This window comes from Vitis riparia, chromosome 9 (genome assembly GCF_004353265.1).
Source record: "Vitis riparia cultivar Riparia Gloire de Montpellier isolate 1030 chromosome 9, EGFV_Vit.rip_1.0, whole genome shotgun sequence".
Lineage (NCBI taxonomy): Eukaryota > Viridiplantae > Streptophyta > Magnoliopsida > Vitales > Vitaceae > Vitis > Vitis riparia.
The window spans coordinates 15,043,383-15,057,738 of record NC_048439.1 but is presented as its reverse complement, the minus strand read 5'-3'; the positions used below and the strand labels follow the sequence as shown (position 1 = coordinate 15,057,738).

The 14,356-nt window shown below is 41.3% G+C and overlaps 1 protein-coding gene across 1 annotated transcript; it reads right to left on the bottom strand.

The window, feature by feature from the left end:
* Window positions 1-11,278: 11,278 nt before the first annotated feature.
* On the bottom strand, window positions 11,279-14,098 carry LOC117921849 (triosephosphate isomerase, chloroplastic-like). The gene is given in 4 exon segments (XM_034839804.1): window positions 11,279-11,719; window positions 11,721-12,035; window positions 13,732-13,825; window positions 13,905-14,098. Coding segments are annotated over 4 exon segments (1,044 nt in total).
* Between the last annotated feature and the right edge of the window lie 258 nt (window positions 14,099-14,356).

Genomic DNA, 14,356 nt, shown 5'->3' with positions numbered 1-14,356 from the left:
ATTAATAAGTAAGACATGGGAATTGTGTGTTATAGCCAACCTTGAAAGGTGGTCAGCTACCACATTCTCCACTTCTTTCTTGTCTCTGATTTGGAGATCGAACTCTTGTAGTAAAAGAATCCATCTAATCAACCTTGCTTTTGCATCTTGCTTTGTCAATAAAGCATTGAGAGGTCTTAGCTCATGACCTGGAGTCATTCATGTTAATGAAAACCCTAAGTTGTTCATAGCATCTAGAGCCCTAAGCTCAAAAGTCGGAGTCTTTCATTTCATCGAAAACCTTAAGTTGTGTATAGAATCTAGAGCCTTTGATTACTACTCAAAAAGTGCTATTTTCTAACTTGAAATTAACTCTTTCCAAACACTTCTGAGTAGTAATTAATACATTTTAACCCAATTGGCGCATTAAGGACCTTTGCAAGTGTACTAATCAATTTTTGGCAAGTTTTGGTGTTGTTAATAGATTTTTTATCAGTAAAATGAGCCAAGAATGAGGGAGGACTTTGTTCAGTCAAGGCAAAGCAAGTGGAAGCTCAAAAACATGAAGAATCCAAGTCTTTGAGAGCTTCGAAGCCTTTGCCAAATCAATCAAGTGTGCAAGGAAGAGAATCAGAGAAGGAATCTAAACATCTAACAATTTCACAAGGCTTTGCGAAATTTTCGCAAGCTTGCAAAATTGCCCAAGAGGAGTTCAAGCTGTAGGAAAGAGCAAACACGTGGAGAATCAATTTCGCAACCTTGCAAAATTTTCGCAACCCCTTTGCAAAATTTCACAACCTTGCGAAACTGGTGAAAATGAATTTCGCAACCCCTTGCAAAATATTCGTAGCCTTGCTAAATCGAAGCTGAAGAAAATGAATTTTGCAACTCCTTGCAAAATCCTCTTGTGTAATCTTTAGATATTTTATTGCTGACTCCGTTAGATTTTTATTTCAAGATATTTTATGTAATTACTTATTTTCTCTTTGTAATCAACTGAAGATATTTTTAGATATTTAGAATATTTAAGTGAGGGGTTAAAAATATCCCTCTATATAGGTTGTTAGAATATCTCTTTTGTAATATCTCCAATCTCCCAATCCTAGAATCTGAGAATCTCGAAAAAAGTTCTTGGGGATCACTTGTACATTCTTTTTAGTAAGTAAAAATACAGAGCGTTGCTCTACCTTCCCTACTTATTTTGTCTTTTATTTTCTTTCTAGTCAAGCAACCTTTGAGGACGTCTTCTTAGAGGATGAGTGACTAGGCTTTTTGTTTCTTGGAGTAAAGGAAGCTAGGTAAGGGATCTGAATACAAAAGTGGGAGTTTTTCATGTTTTGGTTTTAAATGAAAGGAAGTTGTGACCCGTTAATGGTTTTTATTTTTATAGTTAACTTAAAATCCCTTAAAATCACCTGGGCCAACACTTGGTAAGATTTTTCGACTCAATCCATAGAGATCCATTAGTTATCTCTTGCGAGCCTCTGGGAGGTGGTTTAAAGGTAGGATTACCTAGAATAGCCAACACTTGGTAAGCTTTTCGGATTCCCCGAAGACATCCATTAGTTATCTCTTGCGAGCTTTTGAAGGGTAATCCAAGGTTAAGGACCACCTTGAATGGCCAATACCAGGTGAGAGGTATGAACCATTACAAGATGAGTCAATGATAGGAGTTTAGTGTTTGAAACCATTAGTGGGAAGCAACTGTACCACACTGGTTCGGGAAATAACTATAGGTTAAATCCCCAATGCGAGGAAAAGATCCGGAATTTTCCCCTTTTGTATAAGGGACCTGAACCTAGTGACTTGAAATTCCAAGAAACCTTTTCTTTGTAATTAATCTCAGTTATTATTTTTGGTTAGCTTAAAACCAATCTTTTTCAACCAAAATCATGTTTTCTTTTAAAGCTAACTTATAAAAAAAAAAACATCATTTTAGTACGTTAAACTAATACGATGTGTGATATGAAAACCCATCCCTATGGATGATTTTAGAACCACTATGCTATGCTAGCTATGCTATCCTAGTATATGGTGAATTAGGTTTATAAATTTTGTTGATAACTCCTGTTCGAGGACTGAATTAAAGAGAACACCAAATGGGGATGAATCAGCCTTGAGCTCATAAATTTGAGTCTTTCATGTCAACCGAAACCCTTAGTTGTTCATAGAATCTAAAGGTCTGAGCTCATGACCCGAAGTCATTCATGTCATCCACAAGCTTGATTTGTTTGTAACATCTAGAGCCTTAAGCTCATGACTCAAATTTGTTCATGCCATCCACAACCCTAAGAAGTTCATAGCATCTAGAGGCTTGAGCTCATGACATAGCATCAATCATATCATCCACAATCCTTAGCGGTTCATGGTATCTAGAGGCTTGAGCTCACAACATCCCAAGTTATTCATATCATCCATAACTTTGAGTTATTCATAACATCTAAAGCCCTGGGCTCACAACCCATAGTAGCTCATGTAATCGACAACCTAGAGCTATTCATAGAATTTAGAGCCTTAAGCTCACGACCCTGAGTCATTCATATCAACCATTACCTTGAGCTTTGCATAGCTTCTTGAGCCCTGAGCTCATGACCTAAATTCGTTCATGTCATCCACAACCCTGAGTTGTTCATAAAATCTAGACGCCCGAGCACATGAGATCGCAACTCATTCCTTTCATCCATAACGCTAAGTTGTTCATAGCATCTAGAGCCCTAAGCTCACAACCTAAAGTCATTCATGTGAACTAAAAGCCTGAGCAGTTCATAGCTTCTAGAGGACTTTACTCATAGGATCCCAAGTTATTCATATCACTCACGACTCTAGACTGTTTGTAGCATCCAAAGTCCTGAGCTCATGACCTTAAGAAGCTCATGTCATCCACAACCCTAAGTTGTTCATAACATCTAGAGCCCTGAGCTCATGACTCGTAGTAGCTTATCTCGTCCACACCCTTGAGTTGTTCATAGCCTTTAGAGCCCTGACTTTATGACCAAGAGTCATCCATGTCATCCAAAACCCTTAGTTGTTCATAGCATCTATAAACTTGAGTTCATGATGTAGAATCATTCATATCGTTCATATCCTTGAGCGGTTCATAGTATCTAGGGACTGAGCTCACGGGATTTTTTGTTCATATCATCTATAACTCATACATTTCTTCATCTCTTACCATTCCACGGGAGGATTGACTACTTGAAGTCCTCAAGAGATGTAAGAAAGCGACAAGGTGGCAAATTTCTGATCAAAAGAGGATCAACCCTTTAGTTTGTACCCATCATATATACATGGAAGAAGAAGCTAAGCCAGTTCATCAACCCCAAAAAAGGTTGAACCCTCACATGCAAGAGGTGGTGCGAGTTAAGGTGCTTAAGCTACTTCAGGCTGGTATTATCTACCCCATATTAGATAGCCCATGGCTGAGTCCTACGTAAGTCGTATGAAAGAAATCAGGGAACACTGTGGTGCAAAATGATAAGGGGGAAGAAGTTTCTACATGCCTCACTTCAGGTTGGAGGGTGTGCATTGACTACATGAAACTGAATACTGTGATAAGAAAGGACCACTTCCCTTTGCCGTTTATGGATCAAGTGCTTGAGAGAGTCTCAAGCCACCCTTTCTATTGTTTTTTAGATGGCTACTTCGAGTATTTTCAAATAGAAATTGCTATTGAAGACTAGGAGAAGACCACCTTTACATGCCCATTCGGAACGTACGCATATAGAAGAATGCCTTTTGGGTTGTGCAATGCACCCGCAACATTCCAAATATGCATGTTGAGCATTTTCAGCAATATGGTGGAGCGCATTATGGAAGTGTTTATGGAAGATATCACCATATATGGAAGCACATTTGAGGAATGCTTAGTCAACCTAGAAGCTATTATGAGCCAATGCATTGAGAAAAATTTGGTGCTTAACTGGGAGAAATGCCATTTCATGGTACACCAAGGAATTGTCCTTGGGCATATCATGTCCAAGAAAGGCATTGAAATGGATAAAGCAAAGGTTGAACTTATTGTCAAGTTTCCATCTCCAACGACTGTCAAAGGAGTAAGATAATTCCTTGGCCATGCTGGGTTCTACAAGAGGTTTATCAAAGATTTCTCTAAACTCGCCAAACCTCTTTGTGAACTATTGGTAAAGGATGCTAAATTCATATGGGATGATAGACGTCAACGAAGTTTTGAAGAATTGAAGCAATTTCTAACAACATCTCTAATAGTGAGGGCACCCAATTGGCAATTACCCTTTGAAGTGATGTGCGATGCCATTGACTTTGCTATAGGAGCCGTTCTTGGGGAAAGAGAAGATGGAAAGCCCTACATGATTTACTATGCAAGAAAAATATTAAACAAGGCACAAAGAAACTACACAACCACAGAGAAAGAATTATTGGCTGTAGTTTTTGCCTTAGACAAATTTCGCGCTTACTTGGTGGGGTCTTTCATTGTGGTTTTCACAAATCACTCAGCTTTGAAGTATCTGTTGACTAAGCTAGATGCAAACGCGAGGGTGATAAGATGGATCATCTTGCTTCAAGAGTTCAATCTTCAGATCAAAGACAAGAAAGGAGTGGAGAATGTGGTAGCCGACCATCTTTCAAGGCTAACCATAACACATAATTCCCATTGTTTTCCAATTAATGATGATTTTCCAGAGGAGTCACTCATGCTGGTGGAAGCCGCTCCTTGGTATGCCCATATCGCTAACTATCTAGTTACCGGAGAAGTTCCAAGTAAGTGGAAAGCTCAAGACAAGAAGCACTTTTTTGCAAAAATTCATGCTTACTATTGGGAAGAGCCATTTTTATTCAAATATTGTGCGGACCAAATAATACGAAACTGCGTCCTTGAACAAGAGCAACAGGGGATCCTCAATCATTGCCACGAAAGCATATGTGGAGGTCACTTTGCTTCTCAGAAGACATCTATGAAAGTATTGCAATCGGGTTTCTATTGGCCATCACTTTTCAAAGATGCCCACACCATGTGCAGGAGTTGTGAAAGATGCCAAAGACTTGGGAAGTTGACATAAAGGAACATGATGCCTTTGAACCTCATTTTAATCGTTGATCTTTTCGTGTCTGGGGCATTGACTTCATGGGACCTTCCCTATGTCCTTTGGCTACTTCTACATCTTGGTATGAGTGGATTATGTTTCTAAATGGGTCAAAGCGATCCCATGCAAACACAATGATCACAGAGTTGTTCTCAAATTTTTGAAGGAGAACATTTTCTCAAGCTTCGGGGTACCCAAAGCCATAATCAGTGATGAGGGTACTCATTTTTTGTAACAATCCGTTCGAAACTCTCTTAGCCAAGTACGAGGTGAAGCATAAGGTAGCTACACCTTACCACCCTCAAACTTCTAGGCAAGTGGAGTTAGCAAATCGGGAGATAAAAAACATACTGATGAAGGTGGTGAATACCAGTAGAAGAGATTGGTTTGTTAAGCTCCATGATTCATTGTGGGCCTATAGAACAAATTATAAGACCATTCTTGGAATGTCTCCTTACCACCTTATTTATGGCAAATCGTGTCATCTCCCTGTGGAAGTGGAATACAAAGCTTGGTGGGCAATCAAGAAGCTCAACATGGACTTGAACAAAGCTGACATGAAGAGGTTCTTAGACCTTAATGAGATGGAGGAACTAAGGAATGACACCTACAATAATTCAAACCTACAAAGCAGAGGATGAAGAGGTGGCATGATCAGTTAATCTCCCACAAACAATTCCAGAAAGGACAAAGAGTCTTCCTGTATGACTCTAAGCTCCACATCTTTCCGGGTAAGCTGAAGTCGAGGTGGATAGGTCCTTTTACTATTCACCAAGTACATTCAAATGGAGTAGTGAAACCACTCAATTCCAACAACACCGAAAGCTTTAAAGTCGATGGCCATCGTCTCAAGCCATTCATGGAGCCTTTTTCTCGAGACAAGGAGGAAATCACCTTCCTTGAGCCACATCAAGCCTAAAAGGATAACGGATTAGATGGACTTAGTTTGTCGGAAGATTATTAAGTCCATATTTTCTATATTGTCTATATTATTCGTTTTGATGTTGATTTCAAATCAGATGGGGAAAAATCTTAAAATTTTTCTAACGGAGGAAAAATATGAAAAACATAGCACATTTCACACACCCTACGAAAATTTCGCAGGGCTTGCGAAAATTCCAAATTTCATTTCGCAAGCTTTGTGAAAAATTTTGTAACCCTAAAATCACTTTGCGAAAATGCCCTACAAAAATGAAAATGCCTTGCAAAATTTAAAAGAGGTTTGTGAAATTATTTCGCAACCTTAGCGAAATTTCGCAAACTAGGAGAAAATTCGCAGACACCTCTGCGAATTCCAAAAGCCTCTACGAAAACTCCAAAAGTCACTTCGCACCTATTTAAACCCCTCCTTGCCCGTTTTTCATTTCGCAAACCCCATCTGATCATTACGAAACCTTCCATCACCTTGCGAACCCCCCAACTTCCATAGATTTCCTCTTTATGGGATGGCCCGAGCCCACACACCTGAAGAAGCATTCCTTATCGAATCTATGGAACATATACATGAGCGGTTTACTCTATTTTGGACATGGCATGCACTAGAGGAGGCCATACCGACGCTTCATTGACTCGAAAGTCGGTATCACAGGCCCCCGAGGCCATGAGCATCCCACCATCTGAGGGTGGATTCCCTTCTAGTCCCCCTCGGAGCAGATAAGAGACACAGAGACCACCAACTACACCCGGGGAGACTTCTTCACTCTTTGAGAGTTCAACACGCCGCACTCCGGCCAAGAGAGCCAGGACTTCAGGCCTTTGAGAATCATCTAAGCCTTCACAGCTTGATCCGAGGGCCCCTACAGATTCTCAGATACCTTTCGGCATGTCACCGGAAGCCATCATCAAATGGCCCATGTGTGGACCCCGTATTTCGTGCTCATGCATTTCCCACTCGATGGCGAAACTTGCTCTTTGTTTTGAAAAATGATTTTTATTGATTAAGAAAAATTGACTTGGAGTCGCCACTTATTTTTGTTTTATTTTGAAAGGGTAAACAAAATAAGAAAGAAAAACCCTAAGTGTGACTCCTTATTTGGAAAAGGTGATCTACGAAAAAACCGGATCGGGTTCGGGGGTCAGGTTACTTATTGGGAAGGTACGGTAAAGACCGTAACACCCCTCTAAGTCCCTAAAGTCGGGTCTCTACTAATAAAATGAAGCTGACATGACAATTAATGAGAAAATCAATGAGTACTCGGAGCAATCATGCATATGTGAGAGTCAGAAAATGCATATAGACTAACCAGAGCGAGAATGAGTGTGTACCTGAGCAGCGAGCCACTATGCGCTATCAAGAGAGAGGGTTAGTGCAAAATAAAAAGCATAAACATAGCTCACATGTCACTAAATCAAGTACAAAATCATCAAAGGCACGCATGACACTTCACTCAAAATTCGTTTTTATTTTAAAGAAAATTTATTTGATGTTGGGCCCCCACCAAAGCCCGTTTTATTTTTGAGTGAATTAATTTCATAAATTCTATAATTAAGAATTACGAAAATAAAATCACACTTATTTTAAAACATTTTGAAAATCATAAACAATTCAAAAGTGGCTTGCTGAAGAGAGAATGGCAGCCAAATTTTATGGAAAATGAGATTTTGGAACTTAACAAGCCTAAAGAAGAAAATTGCAAAGATTCGAAATTATTTGAAAGCCAAAATTTGGAAAACTGCTTTAAATTTGGATTTTGGGAGATCATTTTTTAAACCAATGATGCAGGGAAAGAACAATGACTAATGATCAATAATTGCATGCCAAAGGTGGCCATGCATAATGAGGTTCTGCACGTAGACCGGATGCGCCACTAATACAACTCTGTGGTGTGGGAGATTGCATCTGTCGCTCTCTTGAGATTAGAATGGGTAGGCACCCTGACCTGCTATGACTTTTTCAAATTCATTCCCAGCTTCTGAGCCATTAAAATCTGAGACAGGCCCCTCATCTTTGTCTTCCCAAAACAATACTATCAAGGTAATCCCTGGATGCATTGCCATCCCATATATGAATTCCCTTTTCCCGTAGGACCTTTGCATTTGTTGTGCCACCGATGAACCACAACAGTTCTTCAACAATCCACCACCAAAAATACTTTCTTAGCTATAAGAAACGGAAAAACTTTTCATAGATTAAACCGCATCTGACAACCAGACTTTGATAAAGTACCAGTCCTTGTCTTATCATCCCTGTGAACATCATTTGAGATGATGTCTTCAACCAATCTCAGATATTTCTTCATGCCTCTCAAAGATCATCTTGTGCAAGAAAGAGAACTTCTTTACTTCAAATTTAATGGATTCCCACCCACTGCTGAAATTTCAGATCTTCACTCATGTTAGTACTTGGCAACATCATCTTGGAAGCTACAAGCTTCTCTACTCCCCAAGACAATCCCATATGATTGCTGGACAAACAGTAGCAGAAATCCCTGATACACTTTCCTGTAGTTAAACTCATTTTCATATGAAGAAATACACTTTGGGATTCTGAGTTCCCATCTGAGTTTGCAAACTGAAACCGGTGAAACCCATCAAACTAGGCGAATTCGAGCTCTGAATTATCTGTAACGGTGCGAGGAACCCAGGTTCGCAATCCAAATCAAAGCCATTGTCAAAAGGGTTGCTGCAGACAACGTTGAGCAGCGGAGAGAAGCACGGCTTCAGGGGCAAGAAGGGTTGCGACTGTGAGGGATCGAGAGTGAATGCCAGTGAGGGAGAACACGAAGAGGAGGATTCCAGCGGCATCAAACACAATATCAATGCCCTGAAGATCATCATCAAGATCTGCTTTTATCTGTCTAGATTTATTGAACTTCTCCATATCTGCATCATTCTCCGGAGCGGCATTTTATCCAAGATCAGAGTTATCCTGCTCCCACAGCTTGCCGACCACAACAACCTCCTCAATTTCAGCACTAGAAGCAACTGTGAACACGGGTGTTTTCAGAGCATTCTGGATAATCTGAACACCCATCTTCTGATCAAAGTTTGATGTTGGCAGCCTGTCCAACTCTTTGGAAGCATAGAGAAATGCCACACTAAGTGAGGGACCAAAATCCCAGGATGTGGGCTTCCTCGGTCTCTGAAACTTCCTCTTTCTGAAATTCAGCCGTGGCTAAATCTTTGGTTCCTGCTTCCATTGAGTGCTCTTCTAATTGGTTCAAATCTGGGGCTTCATCATCTCATGACGTGATGTCAATTGCCTCCTCACATTTAGCTTGACTACCCTCTGAAATTTTAGTTTTACTCTGCTTCCATCTTTTCATTATTCTTGGACTCAAAAGCAGCACGTATGGAGAGCTCCCTTCTGCTGCATGTTGAAGTAGTGCTTCAAGCTCATGTGTTTCTGGATTTTCATCAATCTGATGTTGCTCTGATCCACTCATGCCTAGAGCTTCATAATATTTCACAGGTACTGGTGGAAGTGGCTGTCAAAGCTGGTAGATGAGGTCAGAAGCATTCCATGATATCCTTGTTCGAGATCCCTTAGCATTCATTCCAGCAGGTACCTATTTGCACCCTTCAGTAAACATTGCTCGGGTAAGGACTGTAGCATAAACGGTACCATCACTTGCTACATTATTAATGGTATTTGCAACCAGTTTTCACAAGGCTTGCACAAATATTTTTTTTGACTGTAGCATTAAGGCTCGAACCTCAACCCCGAATCTGATGTCTTTAGCAGTATGGTTCCTGGTACTTCATTGGATGAGATCAGCAGACAGACCATCAGCTAGGACACCAAATTCAATGGTTGGAGGGATCTATAGCACGACAGTAGTGGCTCCAAGGATTCATCTACCATTTCATAATAATCCTCAGGACCGTGTTCGCAAAGAAGAACTTCAAGCAGAAGCTTCAACCTCCCTTGCGTTTTTATAATCTCGTCTTTTACATTTCCCAGAACAAAATCTGTGAAGAGCAATGCAGGGATGCTGGGATAGGCTTGACTCCTGAGACTTCTAGAACTGAAAACAGTTTCCTCTGAGAAAGGAGTTAACCGGAGATGAAGGAAATGGTTTGAGGTGTCTCAGCTGAGGGTTTCAGGTTTGAGGACTTTAGGCATTGATGGTATCATCTTCCCTAGTTTGAGGGATTCTACTGCAAGGCTTGAGGATGTCACCATGTTGGATGACTGTAGCAATATCCGAGACGTGATCATGACTGATTTGACTGACATGAGAAGGCCATTAATCCCATCAATGTTGACTCGAGATATCCAACTCTCAGTTCCCTGAACTTTGGAGCAGCTCAGTTACTTGGAACCATGCTCATTCCCGTACTTCTTTTCTTCTTGTGCTTCTTCTTCTGACTGCCGCTGTTGGTGGTGCTCAAACTCAGCATGAGAAGCAATGTGATATTCCTCTAGAATCTGTTCCTATTCTGAATTATCAGGTTCAATTACTTCAGCTTGCAAGTTCAGCTAGCTCAGCTCCTCAAATTCTGGGTTAACATGTGAAGCCACTTCAACTTGTCCATGTGCTTCAGTGGTTAGATTACCCTACTCTTTCATTTGAACACTTCTAACCGCTTGCTCCTTCATAGACCGCCGCAAATTTTGTTGATTTTCCTTCACAGGATAGGCACCGCCAGCACATGAGGATTAGGAACTGGTGCCAAAGCATGATGCATCCCGCCAAAATCATTAAAGGGGTGACCGAAGTGTTCGGAGTTGTAGCAATAGTCGCAATCCAGACAAACATCCCAAGCGAGACAAAACCAGATCCACTACCCTTGTGGCTATTAGAGAAGTTATATCTATCTTCATTCATTTCTGCCAGCATGCTCAGGTCTCCTCATTTTCATCATTCTCATTGGAAACAAAGATGTTGTATTCACCAAACATGTCAAGCCTTGATAGAAGCTCATTATCACCTGGAAGATCATAAATATCACCATCAAGAACTGACGGAAGCACCATGTCAGCAAGTGGAAGACTTCAGGAAGGACCTGAGCTAGACGGAAACCCACTAGGCGCAACCTCAGGACCAACTGTATCCCTTAAAGTGGAATTGCTTTGGCTGTCATTAAGCAATCCATGTGACGGTTCAGCAAGGTGACATGGGTATAGGAACAGAGGGTGCTAATTGGGGAGAGAGGTATAATTATGGGCATGCAAGGGAAAAGACATGCATGGACGAGTGGCCACGCACGTGGTGTAAGGAGAGAAGGGTGGAAAAGAATAGGTAAATGGGGTGTTGAGAAGTGGTGAAGAAAAGACAAGTGGGCCAGGAGAGTGATCAAGTAGCAACCTTCTTGGATGTTACAGAGTTGACAATCACAGCAAATTCAGGATCCTTTAAAGAAGCACCGCCAACAAGAAACCCATCAATATTCTCTTGTTTGGCGAGCTCTGAACAATTGCTCCCATTCACTGAACCTCCATAAATAATTCGTGTTTTAGAAGCAAATTCAGCTGAGACATTCTTTTTAAGTAAATCACGAACAACTATGTGTACTTCCTGTGCCTGCAGGGGTGTGGCCACTTTACCAATTCCAATAGCCCAAACCGGCTTATATGCAATAACTACATCATCCCAACTGGGTACAGCATCTGCAAAAGCCTTCATTTGCTGAAAACAGACATCAAAAGTTTTTCCTGCTTCTCTTTCTTGTAACAGTTCTCCAATACAAGCTATTACTTTAAGACCTTAGCTCAAGACATAAGCAGCTTTCTTTCTTAATGAACTGATCATCTTCACCAATAACATGTCTCCTCTCAGAGTGCCCAAGGATAACCCAGTTGCAGCCAATGTCTTTCAATTGTTCCACACTGATTTCTCCTGTGAAAGCACCACCTTTCCCAACCCAAGAGTTCTGAGCAGATATCTCAATCTGATCTGTTAATGAAATCTTTACCTGGTCAAGGTAAACAAATGGAGGTGCTACAACGACATCGACATCAGCCTCCAATTTTGCAATGTTCAAGTCAGAAACAAGCTTACTGATGGAGTCTTTTATCCCATTACACTTCCAAAAACTGTAAGTGCAGGTCACCTGCCAACATCAACTTGCTACACAAAGGGCGTAAGGTTGTTTGGGATGCCACGAGGATCCTCAACAATATGGCCATCTACCTAGCAAACTCTTAATGAGTAATGACAAACACATGCTCTTTTGAGTTACTTGCCCAGATATGCCTAGCAACGTAGCTGCTTGGCCCACAACAATTTCTGAAGAAATTACCCCATGATACATCAACATTATTTGGGCTAGTCTCCCAAGTTCCTCGTAGCTCTCTTGGGTAGGTACTGCCACTATTCTACACGTAAAGGACGAGATTCCATAACCTTCTGAAGCGAAAGAATTGCATTCACAAAAGTTGGAGCCTCTGTTGTATTGAAGCGCGCCTGAACTCTAGGATTCTGGGTCATGGTGCACTAGTGGCTCTGGTTCAGTCTGATAGATAATGAGTTTGGAACATATGACAGTTGAGGTGGCAGCTTGGATGATGAAGGATAATGCGAAGGACGTGTTTAGTGGTGGAATGAAAGGAGAATGTGAAGAGTGAAGTAGGAATAGGGGTAAAATAGAGTAGGGAAAGGGATTAAATGGATATGGAGACAAAAATGAATGAAAGATACCGAGTATGATGGGCGTATTCCGATGAGGATGATCACATGTAGGGAAGCAAAGGAAGTGGATTCGTGGGTGACGAATGGTGATGAGAAAAACGGACTTAAACAGTGAGTGGGGTGGCTGAAAAGTGATTTAGTAAATGAATGGGTATCGAATAGTGGGATGAGTGGCAGAATGTAGGGATATAACGGGTATGAGGGGTATGGCAGTATATATGTAGGAGTTGGTGATATGCATGGGCATGGAAAAATGGGTATAGGATATGTGCATGGAGCTAATGGAATGGGTAATAGGGACGGGTGTGAAGAGTAATAGGAATAATGGGAATGTATGAGGAGGATGGTATGGAGAATGGGATAGCATGGCAGTGGGTATGAATTATGGCTGTTCTAGTAAACTTTTCAAACCATCGTCCAAGTGAGTTTGCAAAAAGTGGAGAATTCAAAACATCCATGCAATGAATAGTGGACTGGGGCGTTCACAAAAGAGGCGAAGTGAGTTCCCCAAGTCCTAAGGATCCATTGGCCTTCCACTCAAATCAACATGTGTCCCATCCATAGCATCACCACAGGTTGGATCAGGATAATGCAACATCACACGTCCCGAACCATCAGTAGTTGTTGCACTAGTATAAACTCAGGCATAATTCCAATTTTGCATTTTCTAGGCTTGACAATACCAGGGTAGTTTGAGCCAATCAGTCGGGTCTTTGGGTACCTGTATAAAGCAGCCTTTACCTTATCCATGTCATGCTGAGGGATTCATTCTTTGTGGTATCAGATTGGCTACAGGAGGCCTTGTAGAAGTGAAGCTAGGGATATCTTCAGAAATGGAACTTGGAACCTTCCCTTTGACAGGCTCATCTCCATGAGAACCAAATTTTATAGGCTTGGTAACTCCAGGTTGTGTGCCAAAAGTTCCCTTGATATGCTAGGGTGGAGGCTGTTGTGGAACTAGTCTACCAGCAGCACCGTACCCATAGGACAAGGTATTAGGACGGTTGGCTCTTGATTGAGAAATTCCAGAAAATGATATTTGCATTGGCATGCTGCTTGGGAGTGTCTCTGGAGGAGAGACATTAGTTGGTTGGGCTGATGCAGAGTAGGGAGGGTACATTGTTGTCGTTGGATAACAATCTTGTCAGAATTCGGGGTACGTACCCAGCATTGTTCATTGCTTCATAAGCTTGCCCTACAGGCATGGCTCCACTGTAGAGGAACTCAAGGAGAGAGTCAAGCTCTTCATAGTTTAATTCTGAGAGTCTTGAACATAGGACCCGCATAGCACCTAGACAAGGCAATCTGCACACCATCCCCACCATTCATCGCCAGTGCAACATTTAACATCAAATCACCCATTGAGTTACCCCGTGCCAATATAGTTAATCCAAGGAGAGATGGATTAACCCCAAAAATAACACCAAATTGCACCAACAGAGCTACAAGCACACTTGCAATTATGTAGAACCAGATAATACTCATTATAAGTCCTCCCAAAACCCACAGAATTAAGAACCTCTAAGGTGGCTGATCAGATACAGTATAACGATATGCAAGAATGCCAAGATCACAACCAACTATAACACCAACAAGATATGCGGCGTTCATGCCTTGAGAACCCACATCGTCTTAGGAATTCCACAAAAATGCAAGAAGAACAGGAGCCAATGAAGCACTAGCTACAACATATGCCCTTGACCATCTTTCCCCCTCAACTATAGGGATTGTTAACCGCTTTGG